General features: G+C 45.6%; 1 protein-coding gene across 7 annotated transcripts in view; it reads right to left on the bottom strand.

Moving 5' to 3' along the window:
• Positions 1 to 19,600, bottom strand: part of SRGAP3 (SLIT-ROBO Rho GTPase activating protein 3) — a 264,778-nt gene that overhangs the window by 137,706 nt on the left and 107,472 nt on the right. For all 7 annotated transcript variants that reach the window (XM_058726125.1, XM_058726126.1, XM_058726130.1 and 4 more), the window contains exon 2: positions 972 to 1,164. In XM_058726125.1, the coding sequence (XP_058582108.1) occupies positions 972 to 1,164 (193 nt within the window). The remainder of the gene's footprint in view (positions 1 to 971; positions 1,165 to 19,600) is intronic.

Here is a 19,600-nt window from a genome sequence, read left to right as displayed (position 1 = left end):
ATTACGGGGTTTGTATGGTGGTGATGGATGCACAACAGCATGAGCATCCTTAACACTACAGAATCGTACATTTAAAAATGGTTAACACGGTAGAGTTTATATTACATCCATTTTACCACATTTTTTTTAATGTAGAGAGAAAAACGGGATGGAACCCAGAGGAAGGAGGAATGGGTCGGGGTTGGGGGGGTGGGCGGCTGAAGTAAGTTGCAGATGCCCTGCCTTGAGGGCGACTGGCTGGAGACACAGCAGGTAGAGGAGGAGGAGGTCCCCGCAGCGTGACAGAGGGAGGGACAGCTGCAGAGCGCCGCCCTGCGGAGCGAACGCTGCCCCTGAGCGGCTGCTACCTCCTACCTGCACTGAGGAGGCTGGCCCCACGCGGGTTCTGGACAAAGCGGTTTTGTGGCTGGTGGACTCGGCCAGCCACATCAGTGCCTGAGCAGATCCGAGCTCACAAACCCCAAGTTTGGGGTGTGAGAAATCAGGGCCCGGGAGGTTGCGTATCATAAATTAACAAGGCAGAAAAAGAACCTGGGCACGGCTCCTCCAGAGGAGTAGCAAAGGGGGATGCGTTGAGCATCACTTCCACGGAGAAGAGATTCTGAGGTCACTGTGCTGAAGGAATGGGGAAGTGGGCTGGGTGACCCCCAGATAAAAGAGAACTGGGTAGAGTCAGGATGTCCTGAAAGGGGGGGGGGGGGGGGGGAATGTCACGCTGGCCCAAATAAAGACTAGTACAATGCCTGGTGCTTAGTGGGATAGCGGTAGACAATTTACTGAGCATTTACTGTCTGCGCTAAGCACTGCTCTTGTGTTTCTCATCTATTCCCTACAGCATCCTCCCCGCGTGGGAACTATTTGGATCCTCACTTCACGCGGAGGAAGTCAGGCACAGAAAGGTCAGTAACCCCGGATCGGCCTCCTTTGTGCTTTGCTGCCTCCCACCGGCCCAGGCCCCGGCCCGCTCTCACTTGAACTGGTGCTCCCGGGAACTGCGGATCTTGGAGGAGAAGCGCTCGGCCAGCTTCTCCAGGCTGCGGGAGTACTCGAGCTCAATCTCAGCTTTGCGGCGGAAGAACTCCTGGAGGTCCTGGAGCAGCTGCAGGCGCGACTCGGACTGCTGCTCCAGGCATTTGAACTGCTCCACCAGCTGCGTGCGGATCTCTGCGGGCAGAGGCAAGGCGCAGCGGCGTTAGGCTGTGCTCAGGGACAGCAGTGGGACCCGCCCGGCTGACCCAGAGCCCCGTCGCAGGCACTGCAATTCCTGCAGCCCCCTCCCCGCCGCCACCCTCCGCGTGCCCCGACGCCAGCTTCTGCAGGCACTGGCACAAGGATCGGGCACAGGGCGGTTCTTGTCACGTGGTCTAACCCAATGTTTCCCAAAGGTGAATCATTGTATGTCACCACCGTGGTTTTTGCCATATCCACATGCCGCCAACGTTATTGTTTCTTCCACACTATCTAGTGAATTGGCTCACTTTTTTTACTGAAATGAACTTACTTGAAGTGAACGTTTTTGTGTCACTACGCTGAGGGAAAAACTAGGCCCACTTGCCATCCTGGGGCACGGAAAATGAGTTCAACGAAAACAAAAATTTTGTAAAATTCTATCCAGAGACCGATGCTTACCAAAGGCCCTGAGCCCAAGCTGCCTGCTCTCTATCAACAAAAGGAAAATGGGAGTGTGCAAGGCGTTAAAACCTTTCTCCAGATGCAGTCGGGCCTGAGAGAGGCTGAGAAGGGGATGGGGGGGGGGGGGGGGGGTGTGGGAGACTCTTGGGTTTCAGTGTTACTTAAGGCCACATCTGTGTTCCACTTTACATCACCTTGAGGTCCATGCATAAACATCTCAAGTACCCCTAGAGGAATGTCACCCACCCTCCAGGAAATACTGACCGCAAACCAGATCTGTGCAACCAGGGCAAAAGTTCAAAAGCTGGGGAGGTAGAGATAAAAGTCACAGCCAAATCCCAATAACTATAGCCAACCTCATCTTCAAACCCGTAGTGCTGTGCTGTCACTGCTGCTGTCTCTCTGCTTTAACTCCTTCCCTGCCATCCCACAAGCTACTCAACACCTCAGTCTCCCCACAGCACTCTGCTCACACAAACTCCCTGCTCAAAACACCCCACAGCCTGCTTCTGAGTATTAAGCCCAACTCCTTAGCATGGAATTTAAGGCCACCAGCCACCCAGCCACAAACTTTACTACTCAGGGTTTACCCCCAGTAGATTCTTGAGACCATTCAAACTCGTCCTTGAAATGTCCAATCCCACCTGCATAAACAGGCACTCTGTCTGAAATGATGGCCAACACTACTATCTCAGCATCCTTCAGAGAAGTGGTCTTCACAGGGTGCCACCCCACGCTGGGGTACACAAAGGTTTCCCCTGGGGGTATGCAGCCAGGAAAAGTACAAGGGAATCAGCAGGAGATCCTGTTTCCATCCCCACTCTTCCCTGCTCTGCCTGAGAATGTGTCTCAGTCTAGATGGCATGCCTGCCCTCTTTCCCCACCTCCCTCTTCACACCTGCTTTGCAGAAGAAAGACCAACTTCCTCGTCCATTCACAGTCTATGGTGCAGTGCCCCTAAGTGTCAAGATATCTGGGTGCCCCCCAAAATGGATGATTTAGCCTGTTGTTGTTTGCAAATCTTCCTTTGTCATCATGAACGCTTGCTCCTCAAAGAGTGGTCTGTGGACCAGGGGGCTTGTTAGAAAAGCAGAATCTCAGACCCCAATGCAGAACTTCTGATTCAGAGTCTACATTTTAGCAAGATCCTCAGGTGGTCCTTATGTCCCTGAGAGTATGAGAAGCAGTGCCATCAACCATCCCATCCATCTCCTAATGAGAAGCATTTCCCACACTATTGTACTTTTTATGTTTAGTCATTATTTATCAAATGTGTAAAATATTGATATCATTTTGATAAATTGCATATGTGATCACTGTAATGACAAATCAATCCAAAAGAAGATACTTAGAGCGTTTATGGGCAAAGGAAACATTTTAAATGTCCACTTCAATTTATATACATGTTTTGGATCTAAAGAAGTATGATAGAGGGGCAGCTGGGTAGCTCAGTCGGTTGAGCATCTGACTTCAGCTCAGGTCATGATCTCACAGCTCATGGGTTCGAGCCCCACATTGGGCTCTGTACTGACAGCTTGGAGCCTGGAGCCTGCTTCAGATTCTGGGTCTCCCTCTGTCTCTGCCCCTCCCCCACTTATGCTTTGCCTCTCTCTCAAAAATAAAATAAACATTAAAAAAAAGAAATTTGATAATCAATAAAAGAATTTCAAGTATAAAAATATATTAAGATAAAATTCTGTTAGAGAAATATAAGGAAGTTATGAGTCCAAAAAGGTAAAGAAAAGTGCAATATAAAATTTCTGACTTATCTGGGTAATTTTTGATGGATAGTGGTGGATAACAGTGCGTTATGGCATTTATCCTATTACCTGGAGATTCCCTCATGACTACATACCCAAAACAAATCCAGAGTTTATGTCCACCAAAAAAATATATAGAAGAATATTTACAGTAGCTTTCTGGCCAAATAATAGAAACAACCCAAAATGTCCATTAAGAGTAGACAAAACCTTTTTTTATAGAGATTTCAATGGAATACTATATAACAATGGAAAAGATGAACTCCCGCTATCTGCCGCGACATACTTGAATCTCCCAGACCTTATGTTGATTGAAAGAAGCCAGAACAAACGAGATCATGCAAAACTAGTGTATGGTGACAGGGGTCAGAGAAATGGTTACTGTTGGAGAGGCACTAACTGGCAGGAGGCAAAAGGGTGCCTTCTCGAACACTGGAGATATACTATACCTCCATTTGGGTGGCAGGTACACTGGTAAAAAAGAACTGAGTGGCATACCTGAGATCTGTGCATGCTGCTGTATATAAGTGATCCTGCGATAAACAGGCCAAATTAAAAATGCTATGTTAGTTTCCATTTGATGCATTTAAGAGAGTAGTGTAATTTTATGATACAAGGTCAATATTTACAATATGACATAAATGAGATCCTTTGTAACTACTTAAAGTTACAATGAAATTTTTTCAGATGTCGAGTTAAAATGTGTGAGGCAAGAGAGTTTTCCCCCACCAAGTTCACTTAGAGGGCAGGCAAGCAAAAGAGCTTAAACCCTGCTTGAGAGCCTGTGTCAAGGACAGCTCCTCCCAGGGAGTCCTGGACCGCTGTCTTGGCCCTACTCTGAACTCACACGGTACTTCTGGTTTGTCTCTGCCTCGTGCTGTTGTTTTCATTCTTTCAGTACGTGTGTCATAGCTGCCTTACCTCCTCAAATGAAATTTAAGCTCTGCAGGTGGGTTTTCCCCACACATAATAGATCATCAGGAGATCAATATCTGCATATTTATCTTTACCAAGTGCTTTCACCCAAGGACATTAAGTGTTGTGATTATAGGAGTCTCACTCGACACAAACATACACAAAAACCACTCACACACCAGACACCCCCCACACACACACACACACACACCACGACATTATTATCCATTTTTTAGAGGAAGAAACCACGGCTCTGTATAAACTACAATCAGGAACTTATCCAAGGTCACATTTTGTTCCCTGAACTGTAACACAGGTGCGCCTATGACACGGCCTACTTGTTACATTGGATCGAGATGCCATTACTCCCCAAAGGGTAAGCCCTGCCATGTCAACACATAGTTATAAAAATGCTTTCCAAATATTTTTCAAATTACTTTCAGACTCTATACTATTTGGGACTCAAAATAATCTTAATAATAATTACTAGCACTTACGGAGTCTGTCATTTGTTGCAGGCCCAGTGCTGACTTCTTTACATATTTATCTCACATGATCTGTATAGCTTCCCCATAAGGCAGGTGCTACTAGTGTTCCTTCCCCATTTTCTCCCCCCAGAGATGAGGAGGTAGAGGCTCAGAGGTAAGCAGCCTCTGTTCATAACAGCTGGTATGTTGCAATTAATCTAGGAATCAAGCCCAGATCCCTCAGATGGGAGCAATGACCCTTCAGGTATCTAACTAGACTCAGACCACATTATTTTTTAAAAAAAACACTTTAATCCATCTGTCTTCAACCTCTTGTATCCTATTTGTAACAGGATGGTGGTCTAAAGAGTATTATTAATCAGAAATGCTGTAGCCACTGCTTTCCTCCATTACAGGGCATAATCAGGAGCCAATGTTCACATATTTTAGAGGAAAAACTCATAAATCACACTGTGATGACAGAAGAGGATTTGGAAGGAGCAGAGAATCTCCCCCAATTCATACCACCAGCTGGAGCCTCCAGGCTGGGTCGTGCATAGAACCTTCCAGCAGCTTGGACAGCTCAGAGTCAGATCTTTCTAGCAGGAAACGGTCCTGGCCGGATCTCAGACTGCAGCTTGCCCACGCTCTCTCTGGAACCCTGAAAGGATTTGATTACCCATCTCGTTATTTCTAACTCCTTTCCAAGTTGCTCCTCCTTGGAGCTGGCACAGAGTTGGGTTTTCTCCTTGAAGATTTCAAAGGAGCGACAAAAATAAAATAAAACAGAACTGCTCCCAAGGCTCAGACTCCAGTCAGCAGACGTTCCCCCCAGAGGGCGGTTCCAGCCACAGCAGAGCACTGAGTGGCAGAAAAATTAAAAGCGGGTGGGGCAGGGAAGAGAAGGGGTTTGGAAAGTCGGTAAAGGCTCTCTGTTCTCAAAACCTTGGAACAGACCTCTCTGATCACCTAGTGCAGCCTCTTGGTTTTACAGATAGAGGCCTGAGGCCCAAAGAAGGGGCAGAACTAATTCTGACACCCCAGTCTCCTGAAGCACAGCTCTCTGGTGTCACTCTCCTGATAAAATTCTCCATGGCTCCCTGCAGCTAATAGGATCAAACCCAAACTCCTCTGACATTCAAAGCCCAAGAATTTACAGCCTGCCTATCCATTCCCCATAAAGCTCCTTTAACAGTCCCACCAAAGACCACTGTGCCTGTGCCAATGTCATCATCCATGGCAACACTCAGGGCGACGTGCCTTACAGGTGAACAAGTATCCTCACCCTCTCCATCCCACTCATAACCACACCTCACAAGCAGAGGCTACAGATCTTCTTCAGGTTCAAGGTAATTATAAATTCTACTTTTTAAAAAATTAATAGATTTTTTTTAGAGAAGCTTTAGGTTTACAGACAGATTAACCAGAAATGGCAGGGAGATCCCATATACTCCCTCTCACTCCCCTGCATGGTTTCTCCTATTGTCAACCTCTTGCATTGGCGTGGTCCATTTGTTACAAATTGATGGACAAAAACTAATATGTTACTATTAACTGAAGTCCATAGTTTACATTAGGGCTTGCTCTTTGTGTTTTACATTGCGCAAGTTTGAACAAATGCATAATGTCATGTGGCTATTGTTACGGTATCATACACAGTATTCTAAAACCCTCATGTTCTGCCTATTGGTCTCTCCCTCCTCTCTACAACTTCTGGAAACTACTCAGCTTTTTACTATCTCTCTGATTTTGCCTTTTCCAGAATGCCATATACTTGGAATCATATATTATGTAGGCTCTTTAAGCAGGTTACTTTTAGCATTAAGCATTTTAAAAGTTCTTCCATGTCTTTTCACAGTTTGGCAGTTCTTTTTATCACTAAATAATATTGCATTGTATGGAAGAATATTCAGTTTGTTTAGTCATTCACCTACCAAAAGACATTTTGATACATACCAATTTGGGGGAAGTATGAATGTTTTGTGCAAGCCAAATAAGTTTTCCAACTCATTTGGAGAAATACCTTTTTTGTGTTAATTAATAAACTATATTTAAGAGAAGTTTTAGGCTTACAGGAAAAAAAAGGAGTTCTATTTTTAGACAGGAAATACAGGAATTTAAAAAAATTAGTACAGGAGGGCACCTTTTGGGATGAGCACTAGGTGTTGTATGGAAACCAATTTGACAATAAATTTCATATAGTGAATAAATAAATAAATAAATAAATAAAATTTAAAAATGAATACAAAATACAAAAGGTAGAAAGGGTATAAGGAAAAAAATTTAGGGGTGCCTGGGTGGCTCAGTCGGTTAAGCATTCAACTATAGATTTCAGCTCAGGTCATGATCTTATGGTTCGTGAGTTCAAGCCCTGCATTGGGAGCCAGTGTGGAGCCTACTTGGAATTCATTCTCTCTCTCTCTCTCTCTCTCTCTCTCTCTCTCTCTCTCTCTGCCCCTCCCCAGCTCTCTCCCTCTCTCTCTGCCCCTCCCCAGCTCTCTCCCTCTCTCTCTGCCCCTCCCCAGCTCTCTCCCTCTCTCTCTCTCTCTCTCTCTCTCTCTCTGCCCCTCCCCAGCTCTCTCCCTCTCTCTCTCTGCCCCTCCCCAGCTCTCTCCCTCCCCTCCCCTCAATAATAAATAAACTTAAAAAAAAAAATCTCTCGGGGCGCCTGGGTGGCGCAGTCGGTTAAGCGGCCGACTTCAGCCAGGTCACGATCTCGCGGTCTGTGAGTTCGAGCCCCGCGTCGGGCTCTGTGCTGACAGCTCGGAGCCTGGAGCTTGTTTCCAAATCTGTGTCTCCCTTTCTCTCTGCCCCTCCCCCGTTCATGCTCTGTGTCTCTCTGTCCCAAAAATAAATAAAAAACGTTGAAAAAAAAAAATTAAAAAAAAAAAAAATCTCTCTCCCACCCCTGTCCACCAGCCACCTAGTCCCCCCCCTCTAATAAGGCAACCAAGTTACCAGGTTCCTGTGCATCCTTCTAGAAATAATGGCATATTTCAAATACACATCTTCCCTGTTTTTACAGACATAATAGCATATCATTCACAGCATCCTGTACCTTACCTTTTTAAGAATACACTGGGGAGGGGTGCCTGAGGGGTTGGTTAAGCACCTGACTCTTGATTTAAGCTGTCAGAGGGGAGCCTGCTTAGGATCCTTTCTCTCTTCTCCCTCTACCCCTCCTTCCCCCCTCAAAATAAATAAATAAACATTAAAAAAAAAAAAGAATACACTGGGGAGATCAGTCCACATCATTTTATAAAGAACTTCCTCATTCCATTTTACAGTAGTACAGAATTCCACTGTCAAAATGTAAAACAAATTTTAGCCAGCGCCCTTTGCATTGTTTGTAATCCTTTACTATAATCATCAACAATGCTGGCATGAAAAACCATATGCAAGCTTTGTTTTGCACATGTGCAGGTATACCATCTGTGTGACGAATTCTTCATGTGGAAGTCGAGGATCAAAAGGAATTTGCATCACTATTTTGCATTAGAACTTTGAGATTGCTACACTGCCCTCCTCCAAAGTTGTACCAATTTGTACCTTCACCAGAAATCTATGAGTGGGTCATGGGGCCTATTTAAAAAAACAGATATGTTGAGATTTGCTTCAAAATAGCCTTGGGTGGTGGGCTGGGGAGTGGCAGGCTTAAAAGTAACACAAGATTGGCCTTGTCATTGATGAAGTTTAGTTGTGGTGATGGATATGAGGAAGAAGCTTGTTATTTATTCTCTCTGCTTTGGGAGTGTTTGAAACTTTCCACAATAAAAAAGAGAAGAAAGAAAGAAAGAAAGAAAGAGAGAAAGAGAGAAAGAAAGAAAGAAAGAAAGAAAGAAAGAAAGAAAGAAAGAAAGAAAGAAAGAAAGAAAGAAAGAAAGAAAGAAAGAAAGGCAGACAAAGTCAGTAACTTGATACAAACCCTGCAGCTCTGGTTAACAGGTCTGACCAGTTAGGAATGCCAATAACTTGTCCCCAGAGGCCTCTGCCCCCAGCCTGCAGATGGGTTAGAGAGAGGGGCCAGAGTGTGACCCTAAGAGCAACTTTAAATCCAGTTTCCCAGGCCCCACCCAATCCTAATCCTTGGATCCTGTCCTGAGAACTGGGTGAATTTTCTGACACCTCCTAGGATGATGATGCCCCGCTTTCAAGTTGTACTTATCCTGAAAATCAGGATCAAGTGAGCATTTGCCACCCCCCACCCTGCTCCACAGAGGCAGCTGGCACACCCTCCCTGGTAGAGTTTCAGGGGCTAACAAGGAGGGTGAACAGCTGACAGTACCTCATCACATCTATGCACAATCCCGCCTCATTATCACCACGTCCTTTGAGGCCGGTGCTATTAACATTCCTATTTCGTACAAGAAGCAATTGAGACTCGAGGAGTGCCAGTGATTTGCCCTGGGGGTCACCCAGAAATTGGCAGAGCCAGGGCTCAAATCCAGAGTAAGGGGCAGACGGGAACCAAGATTACCTGGTCTCCAGGTCAAGGTGCTTTCCCTGGAGGATCTAATGTCTACCCTTTCAGGGATCATGTCCCATTCCACCTCCTGTCTCCATCCCGCACTCCATCTGTCATCCTGTTGCCATTCTCACTGGCCCTGGCTGTCACTGTATCCAGCCCAGTGCATCCTGACCTTGACCTCAAGCCCTCCCGTGGTGGAGGGAAACATCAACTTGGTGGCACAACTTAGCCGGCTCTGGGGTTTACCTGCCCAGGGGATTCAAATCCTAGCCCTGCTACACGTTTAGCCAAACGAACTTGGGCATGTTTGTTTCATTTCCCTGTGACTCAGTTTCCTCTGTAAAATGGGGATGATAATAATCTACTTGGTATTGTTGTAAGGATGGTAAGTGGTCATTCGAGAAAGCTCTTAGTTCAGTGCTTCATCTGTTTTAGCACTGCACTGTGCAACACAGTGGCCACTAGCCATATGTGGCCATTTAAATTTAATTAAGATAAAAAATTCATTTCTCAGCTGCACTTGCCACATTTCAAGTTCTCAAAAGCACATGTGGCTAGTGGCTACCGTATTGGATGGAGCAGAGTGTTTGCAGCACTGCAGAAACTTCTGTTGGATAGCACTGTATTAGAGGCTTAATGAAAGCTCTTGTTAGCTACAATTATCATTTATTAATATTGTTTTCTGCGGCTGGCCCAACAGCCGGCGTGCTGAAGGAGTCCATTGCCATCCAACTCCAGCCTTAGGAGAGGGAGGTGGTATAGCAGAGTGGACAGACCCACAGAGCCTGGACTCCAGCCGCTGTCACAAGGCAGAATATTGTCTCTGCCAGATACGCATTTGGAGGTCTTGGGCAGGCAGGTGATTTTCTCTGAGCTGTTTTCCCATCTGTGAAGGGCAGGTAACCATGCTCATCCTACAGGGCAAGGATCACACTAGAAATGTGCGTAACGTGTCAAGCAGCCTCCACAGAGAGGTGGCACACACTCACGGGCTTTGGGGACAGCCAGCCTGGGCACAAGCCTGGTTTTCTCCACTTTGTGGAAGTCAGTTCAGCTTCCTGAGTGTTTTCTCACCTATAAAATGGGGAATAATAATACCTTCCTCTCAGGTTTGTCAAAAGAGAGATGGTATGCATGTCAAGTGCCTGGCATGATGCCTGATGCATAGTAGACAAGCCATAAACGGCAGGAATGAGCCATCACTGCTACTGTAGCCATGTAGCCTGAGCATGGGGCACACTGGGCACTGAGCTAGGTGTTCCCCAAGGCCCATCTCATGCCCTGCAAACACAACCCCACCAAGCAGGTTGTATTCTATTACTGGGGATCATCCTTGGGGCCACTCAGCGTGGTTCCCCCCTCCTCCTGCCCTCCCTGAAAGCCTGGACCCACATTTCTTTCCTTCTCTGGGCCCTGCACAAAAGGCTCCTTCGGCCTGCACACGGCCTCTGTACCTCCACCCTTCTCTCAGCCTCCCGTTTGTGAAGGAGTGGCTTGTCCTAAGTGCCCCAAGGCCTCCAGAGGGTGCCCAGGCTCTGCACCATGCCACGCCAGAGGGCACCAGCTGCTTGGCCAGCCCCAGCAGCCAGCACCGTTTCCCCGGCAACCACAACTGGGGAAGGCCCCCTGCATGCCACCCTCCCTGCCTGCGCTGCGGGTGAAGCCTGCTGGGTTGATGGGGAGCAAGCTCCTCACTGAGCCTTCTCTGCAGATGTGAACCAGTTCCTGGCACTGTGTACTGTGTCTCCTTCATTGGGCCGAGGACCCCTACCAAGAATATCAGTCTGTCCTGTATTAAACTTGATCAAGCCCATTCACACCCATCATGGCTTCTGACCACAGAAGAAGGCGGCAGGGAGGGCGTGGGTATCACACCATAAATGAGGAAAGTGAGGCCCAGGAGAAGGGAAAGCACCTGTCTGAATCACAGATTCAAAGTTGGTCCCACCTGGCCCTGCCAGTCTCTGTGCCAGTCTAGCTCCGCTCCCCACCAACCAAAGCAAATCAACCCCATATTAGAACTGTTTCTCATATCTTTTCATTACCCCAGCCCTAAATCAATGGGCAGCTGGGTGACGCAATGCCAAGATCTGGATCTGGTATCAGACTTGCTGAGTTCAGAGAATGGCTTTGAAGCTTGCTAGCTGTGTGACCTTCAGCAAGTCAGTAACCTCTCTGGGCCTTGGCTTTACCATCTGCAAAATGGAGGGAATAACACTAAATGATTATTGTGCTGAGTGTTTTCCATGAATTGTCTCCTGAATCAGGCAAAGCAGTGGATATTATGCGAAAGCCTCGGGAGGAACTACTACTGTTCCCTGATTTTGCAGAGGAGGTGAAGTTACTTGCCCAATTTCACCTAGACTGTAAGGAGTCTTCTGTTTCCAAATCTGTACCACTTGCCAGAGATGTTTCCTGAGCACTTGCCATAAGTCCTGTACCAAGTCAGCCAAGACATTCTGTCTTCACCCATCTACTATTCCTCAGAAGAGTGAAAGCCAGGCTTAGCACAGATAATCAAAGCACATCAACTCCTGACGCTTCCTGGAAGCAAATTACATCTGCTTCCAGCTTTCTTGAAGGGTGAGGGAACACATAAGCTGGGTGAAATGATTGGCATCTCCCCCTCCTCTTCCCAGCACCACCCCCTCCCCCAGAAGGGAAGCACAGTATATGAGCCAGTGTTATGAGAAACTAACAGTTACTTAATAATGGTGACGATAATGCTGCGGGAAAATCTTCCTCTAAGTAAGAAGAAATAATATGGTCCCCAAACACATTAGGGAATTAGCATTGGATATACATCCATGGCTGAAGAGATGGGAAACAGGAGATTCCCACTGCCCACTGTGGTCCCAAAGCAGAGACTGAGCTCCAAAACCCCCTAAGCACCTTTACCTGGATTACTAAACCAGTTCCCTCATCAGAAAGTGGACAGGAGAGTAGGTGGGAGAGAGCATCTCCCCACAGCATCCATGCCATGTCTAAATAACAGCCATTCCCTCTCAAAAAGAAGTCAGACACAAGTTGCTTCCCGGCTTTCCAGATGTTCAGCAAAATGCAAAGAATAGTCAGAATACAGCCACACCTCCTCCTACCAGAAGCTCTGAGTTAAAGTGGGCCATGATCAATTTCAACATGAGATTAATATTCACGGCTTTGCTGCCCAATGGTCCCTGAAGGATCAGACGCATTTAAATGGGAAGAAATCAGGATTCATTAATGCCGAATTTCCAGCTGCGTCCTCTGATTAAAGATGCTTCTTTTTGTTTTCAATCCTGCCCCACTTCTAGAACTGAAATAAAAGTCAGAAAGCTGAGGGCCAGTCTGGAAACATCCAAGTGTTTCCCAGACTTCAGACCATCCATCCTGTAATTATTTAATGTATTTCTTTAAATCACCTCTCTTTTTTACATGGGATACTTTATAGTAGCATCAATAGAAAAACTTGAATCACTCATCATTAATGGAAGGTAACTGTAAAAATAAATACAATGGACGCAAAATAATATTAAATTCTACCCAGATTCTGTTGTCTGGGACCTACTTTCTTTTTGATAAAAGGAGTTTAATAAGTATGCAAGGAAGTGTTAAAGGCATGCCAGCACCTAATGGAGACTTTCTCTTTAAGGTAATAGAAAGGGTTGAAAAGGAATTAAAAAGAGTCTGGGAGTCATTGCTATTTAGTTTTTTCTCTGTGAACCACCTAAAATCATCCTACATCTATACCAACAGTGGTGTTCTCTCCCCACTTGCAAAAATGGTGGTGGTCCAACCCCTTAACTCACAGAGGAGTCAAAGAACAAGATCTTCACCCAGTGTGGAGCCAGAACCTGGGTCTCCCAATTCCTTGGCCGACACTCAGGTATCCTGACTACAGTTCTTCATACACAAGTCCTTTCTGCCATGTTGTGATGAAAGGCAGCTAACCACAGCGTACAGAGCCTACCACGTTGGTTCCTCACAAATATTTTTACAAGAATCAATTCATCAGTCAAATGAAGTCATATATGTGGTAAGCTGAATAATGATCCCCAAGATATATTCAGCTCCTAATCCCTGGAATGTGTGAGTGTTACCATAAAAGGCAGAAGAGGACTGTGCAGATGTGATTAAGGATCTTGAGATGGAGGAGATTATGCTGGCTTATCCAGGTGGAGTCCAAATGCAGTTAGAAGTGCCCCTTTGGAGAGAGAAGGTAGGAGATGGGCACAAACAGAAGAGGAAGAGGCAATATGACCATGGAGGCAGAAACGGGAGTGTTGCAGCTACAAGCCAGGGAATGCCAGCAGCCACCAAAAGCAGGAAGAGGCAAGGAATGGTTCTCCCCTAGAGTCTCTGGAAGGAGCAGCGGGGCTCTGCCAACATCTTACTTTTGGCCCAGTGAAACAGAATTCTGACTTCAAAATTCTGGCTTCTAGAACTGTGAGAGAAGTAATGAGTGTTATTTTAAGTCACCAGGTTTGTAGTATCTGTTCACAGCAGCCATAGGAGACTAATACATTATACATCCCACCACTCTGAAAGCTCTCAAGAATGACAAAATATGATCTAAGTAGCAAATGATATAGCAAGTCAGATGACCATAACAGGCAGGGACCAGGGGTGCCAGAGGGTCAGCTGAGACCTCATGGAGGAGGAGAGCTAGGGCAGGACTTGCAGGATCTGTGCAAGCAGAGGGGAAGAGAAGGGCATCCTGTCATACACCCAAAAGCCTTTACTGGTTGCCTGCTATGTGTGTGTTAGAGGGCTGGAGGAGGGGAGATGGAAATTCATATACAATAGGATCCCTGCTCTCAGGGATCTCCCAATGCATTGGGAGGATAAGCCATACCTAGGTGAAAAAACATTTAGCAATATGAGATAGAATTACTCCCCTTCTAGAATCAGAGGCATACACACACAAAAAAAATGTATGTGCAGAGACATTTATCACAGCATTGTTTGTAAAAGCGAAAACTTGGATGCAACATAGTCCAGCAGCAGGGGATTGGGTAAGTAAGTATCCTGGTACATCCATGCAACTCCCATGCGGTTTAGAAACCATGTCGTATAATGATAATGACCTTGAAAAATGCCTGTCGTGTATAGTTAAATGACAAAGGTGGGTTACAAAAATAGGATGTATAGTTTAGCCCTCCTAAAATGTAACTTCAGCTATTTATACCCAGAGAAATGACTATATTATACACCAAAATGTTCATTGTGGTTACCTCTACGTGGTGGGATCACAGATATTTTCACTTCTCCAGTAAATATTTACTGAGCGCCTCGGCACTAAGCCTTGGCTTGGCAAACTTTTTTGTAAGGGGTCTAGATAGTTCATATTTTACGCTTTGCAGGCCATACAATCTCTGTTGCAACCATTCAGCTCGGCCCTTGTAGCACAAGAGCAGTCACGTCACAGATGGTACGCAATGAATGCACATGGCTGTGTTTCAATAAAACTTTATGTACAAAAACAGGTGATGGGCTGTACTTGGCCAATGTGTGCTGTAGGCTGCTAACCCCTGTACTAATCGGTGTGCTTTTTCTATATTCTTCCAATGTTCCACATAATAGGTATTACACCTGTAATATGGGGAGAATCCATACATTTTTGAAAATACTCAGTATCACCTAGCCCTGGCCTGAGAAGGCCACGTTTGGGTCTAGTAGGGTGACATCTCCTCTAGGAGTGACAACCTTAAATATCCCCAGGGGTTGTTAGGAAAGCAAGAAAAATGGGATTAGAGACCTACTGTAAAACAATACAGAGAGCACAGATCTGACCAAATATATTCAAATTCACTCTTTAAAGCTACTGCTGTACCCGCTAAATAAAGATCTATAAACCTCCAGCTTATGACTCTGGAAAACCTTCCCAGAACACATCACTTTAGCCAGTGCCAGCCCTGCTGGATTCAAACCTGGAGCGTGGTGGTCCCCACTCTGCCACAGCTGTCCCCACCTTGACCCCCATTAACTCATGCTGAAATGACCAGCCCAGGCAAGAGCTGCTAATCTTCACTGAGAAGGTGCCTCCGGCCATGTGTGCATTCACCTGACAGTAATGGGATGCAGGATGAATTTCCCTGACCGTCTGATGAGAATGCCACGTGGAAGAATATCCGAGGCCACAGTGAAGCCCAAATATTTTATGCACTTTGCAGCTACTGCTCACCAAGGCTGGCCATGGGATGGAAGGCACTACATCAGGCTGAATGATTTATGTTTCTGAAAGCCATGTGAGTTATTACCCATTACCTCATCCTGGCAACTTTGCAAATTCTTGCCGATTGATTTTTGTAAAGGAGAGAAGGAGAAACAAGAAGGGTCTGATTTCGGGTGCGCACGTGTGTGTGTTGCACACACACACACACACACACACACACACGTTTTCTTTTTAATCTTTGTAAAACTCTGCAAAGGTTTTCCAAGGGGATCTTTGCCCATTCCATAACAGGGGCAGAGATTAAATTTTCAAGGTCAGAGAGTGGGGCCTGCTTATTTGAAGGAGTTTCATTTTTACAGTGCACATTAAGCAGGCCCTTACAATCACTGCTATCAATTCTTGTTGCCCATCAGTGAACCTTCAAGAGCAACTCTTCAGGAGACCCCCTACATGCCTCTGAGGATAGACAAAGTGCAGCAAAACATAAGAAACGGAATCAAGCACCTTCTCAAATGCTAAGTCCAGCAAACTTCTAGGAAAAGCCTCAGGAAAAAAAAATCATTATAGCTGCCTAATGGCTTAATAATGGTTTCCAAGCCTGAGCGCAGATAATGCTGGCATATATACATGCTGTGGTCTGGTCAGGCTATTTCAGACTCAAACATGGACTTAAAGAAGTAAGTTCTGGGTCAGTTCCAGCTCTGCCTCAAGGCATCAACCTCATCCATAAACTGGGATTAATGATACCGACCCCCAAACTGTGGTAAAATCAAATTAGGAAATATATACGTACATGAAAAAGTCCTGCAAACAATTACACAAAGGGGTGTGATTCTTCTTCATAGTATAATTATTATTACTGTATAAGAGTCCCTTACCTACCAATTAGTAAAAAAATGCCTCCACGCCCACCATCTGCAACAGTGACACGAGATCAACCAAAGAGGAAAAGGTTACATCTCCCTTAGCGGATCCATCTACCAGAATAGTAGCGAATTTCCACGGTCAGGCTACAATCCAATCATTCACACTTGGGCTCAGCACAAGCACTTACCACCCCAATATAAATCTATTTGTCCTCTTAACGCAATATGGAACTCTTTGCCAAGCTCATATTTCATGTCTTGAGTCCTATTACCAAAGAGGAAAAACACCTCGTGTTTATGAGCTTGCCACCTGGCAGCACAGTGTGGTGGGTTCTTTCTGCTCCCAGTTCAGGCGATAACTCTTTGTGAGACTTTGGGCGAAGAGCTTCACTACTCTAGGTCAGTCGGTTAGTGGGTTGTTTTTGTGGTCCTACCATGAACCAAGCTCTGGGCCTCAAATTCTGCAGAAAGTGGGGTCGTTGGATTAAGGTCTGCTTCAGCATTAAGAGTTTATTCTATGTCAAACAAGCGGGAAATTTTTTAGTCTAACACACTGCTGTGTCCCCTTTGGGCATAAATTAGGTTATATGCTCAAAAGTCCCATAAGAACCCCCTCGAAGCCAAGGTCCCCACCGCATGTACTGACCGACCGCACAGAGATGGGTCCAATTTCCCCTCCCTCCTCCCTTCGCCTCTGCTAATTTCTCCCTGGCACTGAGGTGAGTTGCCCAGTGTCATCTGCTCTGACAAGAACAGAACAGTAACAGATTCTCACTTAGAAGGACTCACTTACATTCTCCCTCCTAAATGAGAGAGGATGCTGTGGGTTGGCTTAAGGGGAGGTCAACAGAGAAAATACCACTTAATTTTGCATTCCAGTTTCCAGAACCGAGCCTTTTGGATCCTGAAAGTACCTCACAGTAGGAAACATAAAATATCAACAAGCAGAGAGAAATGCCAGTGATGCTGTTTCCTTTTCAGTATCTGTCTTTCAACAGTCAAGGGGCACTGGGTAAAACCATGATCACGACAAGCTCTTAGTCCACTGCTTCCCCATAGGAAAGAAACATCATGGACCTACAAGCACCTGATAGAAGGGTAGCAGTCTAGCCCCAGGCTTACTTTCACAAATCATAGGGACCTTAATGATCATGAAAACCAGCATTCCTTCCCAGGGAGTTCCACAGACCCCTGTGCCCATGAGATAACCCTCATTCTACCCTGAAACTCACCTCTTCACTGAATATTCCCTATGTGAGGAAATGACACCTCTATTCCCCTACATGCTCGAGCTAATATCTATCCATTCCTAACTTCTTGCTTACCCCCATGCCTCCATCCATCACCAAGTCCTATCCATTCTACTGCCCCAACATTTCTAAATTTATGTATTTATGTCTATCTCCCCTACCACCACCCTAGTTAAAGTTCCCATCATCTCTGACCTGGACATGCACAACAGTTCCCTAAATCACCTCCACATTACTTTTGTCCCTCTCCCAATATTTTCAAATCATTTCTTCTTTGGAAAGTCAAAACCTAGTCCATACTACCACCGGCAAGTTTCTGTCCTCCCTGGTCTCCATGCTCATGTGGCTTATCAGACTGTACCTGTGGTCTCTCTACACCCCCACAGCCTTATCTGGTTCCACTTGCCCCCTACTCCCTATCTTTAAGCGCTCCCCCATCACTTTCTCTCTGCTGCTTGAAGACCCCAAATTCCTTCTTGCCTCAGGGCCTTTGCACTTGCTATTTCCCCTATCTGAAATGCCATTCTCTTCTTCCCTCCATTACTCCCTCCTATCCCACGTAACTACTATTTATCTTCAGGTCTCAGGTTCGGAGAAGTTGAGTAACTACCTTATGGAGTTGCTAAAAGCATTAGAGGAGACTATGTGTGCCAAAGTGCTTGGCACACTGCCTAGGAATTCAATAAATGTTACCTATGCATTATAAATGTTTAAATCAGAAGGTCCATTCTTACCCATGCCAGTGTAGTCCTTCTTTCTTTCTCCTCTAAGTTAATACCTTTATTTTCAACTCTGGCAAGTCTTTTCACAATGCTCAGGAGGGAGACAAAAATTCTCTTATATCTACCTAGACCTAGAAATCTCACAGATACTTTCCTTCCTCTCCATCTTATATAAACTTTATGTTTTACTCCAGTACTCAAAATTCCCCCTTCCCCCTAAGATATGAATGATCCAATTCATAGGTAACATTATGCTTCCATATTCATTCATTTACACATTCACTCAAGATTCATTAGCATCTGCCAGGCTCTGTGCCAGGACAAGGGGACACACTTACAGGGATGACAGAGGATCTGCCCTTGAGGAATTCAATAGAGAACAACATATACAAAAAATTACGTTGCAGTGAGCTAGAACAGATATGCACAAGAACAGATATGCACAAAACTGCTTACAGGCACACTGAGAAGGAAGCAGGGACCTCTGCAGGGGAGATGACAGGAGCCAAAGTGGGTGGAGAGGCTTCACTAGGCCTGGCCTTGAAGGGTGGATAGGAGTTCACTGGGTTAGGGGAGAAGAGAAAAGGCAGCACCACTAGAGGCTTCTTCGCACTTTGGCTCAGAATAGGGATAAGTGAGTAGGCAAAGGCCCTGAGGTCTGGAAGTGCATGGCATGTTCAAGAACTGGCAAAGGGTCTGATGAGGCTGGAGGTAAGTTGAGCAGGATGCAGGAGAAGCTCAGGCAGAAACGGTTCTTTGCAGGGCACCTAGGTGGCTCAGGCAGTTGAGCGTCTGTCTCTTGGTTTCAGCTCAGGTCATGATCTCATGGTTTGTGAGTTCGAGCCCCACATCAGGCTCTACGTTGACAGTGCAGAGTCTGCTTGGGATTCTGTCTCTCTCCCTCTCCCTCTCCCTCTGCCCCTCCCCTGTTCATGCTCTCTCTTTCTCAAAATAAATAAATAAACATTAAAAAAAAAGAAAAGAAAAGAAAAAAATCCTTCTATGAAGGAAAGAAAGAAAGGAAGAAAGAAAGAAAGAAAGAAAGAAAGAAAGAAAGAAAGAAAGAAAGAAAGAAAGAAAGAAAGAAAGGGTTCCTTGTGGCCAGATAGTGAACAACCTCAAAGGTCACATTAAGGGGCTTAGACTCTACCCCACAGTCAAGATTACAGAAAAACCTGGCAGCAACACAGAGAACAGCTGAATTAGGAACAGGAGATAAGGAGACCAGTTAGGGAGCCACTGTGATACTACAGTCAGGGACAGGGAGAATGAACTGGGAGGTATTTACTAAATTTCTTCCATAAAGTAGGCATTTCACATGTTGCCTGACAAATCCTGGTTTGCTAACTTTTACAAGAGCTCCACA

The sequence above is a fragment of the Neofelis nebulosa genome, chromosome 4 (assembly GCF_028018385.1).
Source record: "Neofelis nebulosa isolate mNeoNeb1 chromosome 4, mNeoNeb1.pri, whole genome shotgun sequence".
NCBI lineage: Eukaryota > Metazoa > Chordata > Mammalia > Carnivora > Felidae > Neofelis > Neofelis nebulosa.
Note: the sequence above shows the minus strand (reverse complement) of the source record. Positions and strands in the feature narration are given on the sequence as shown.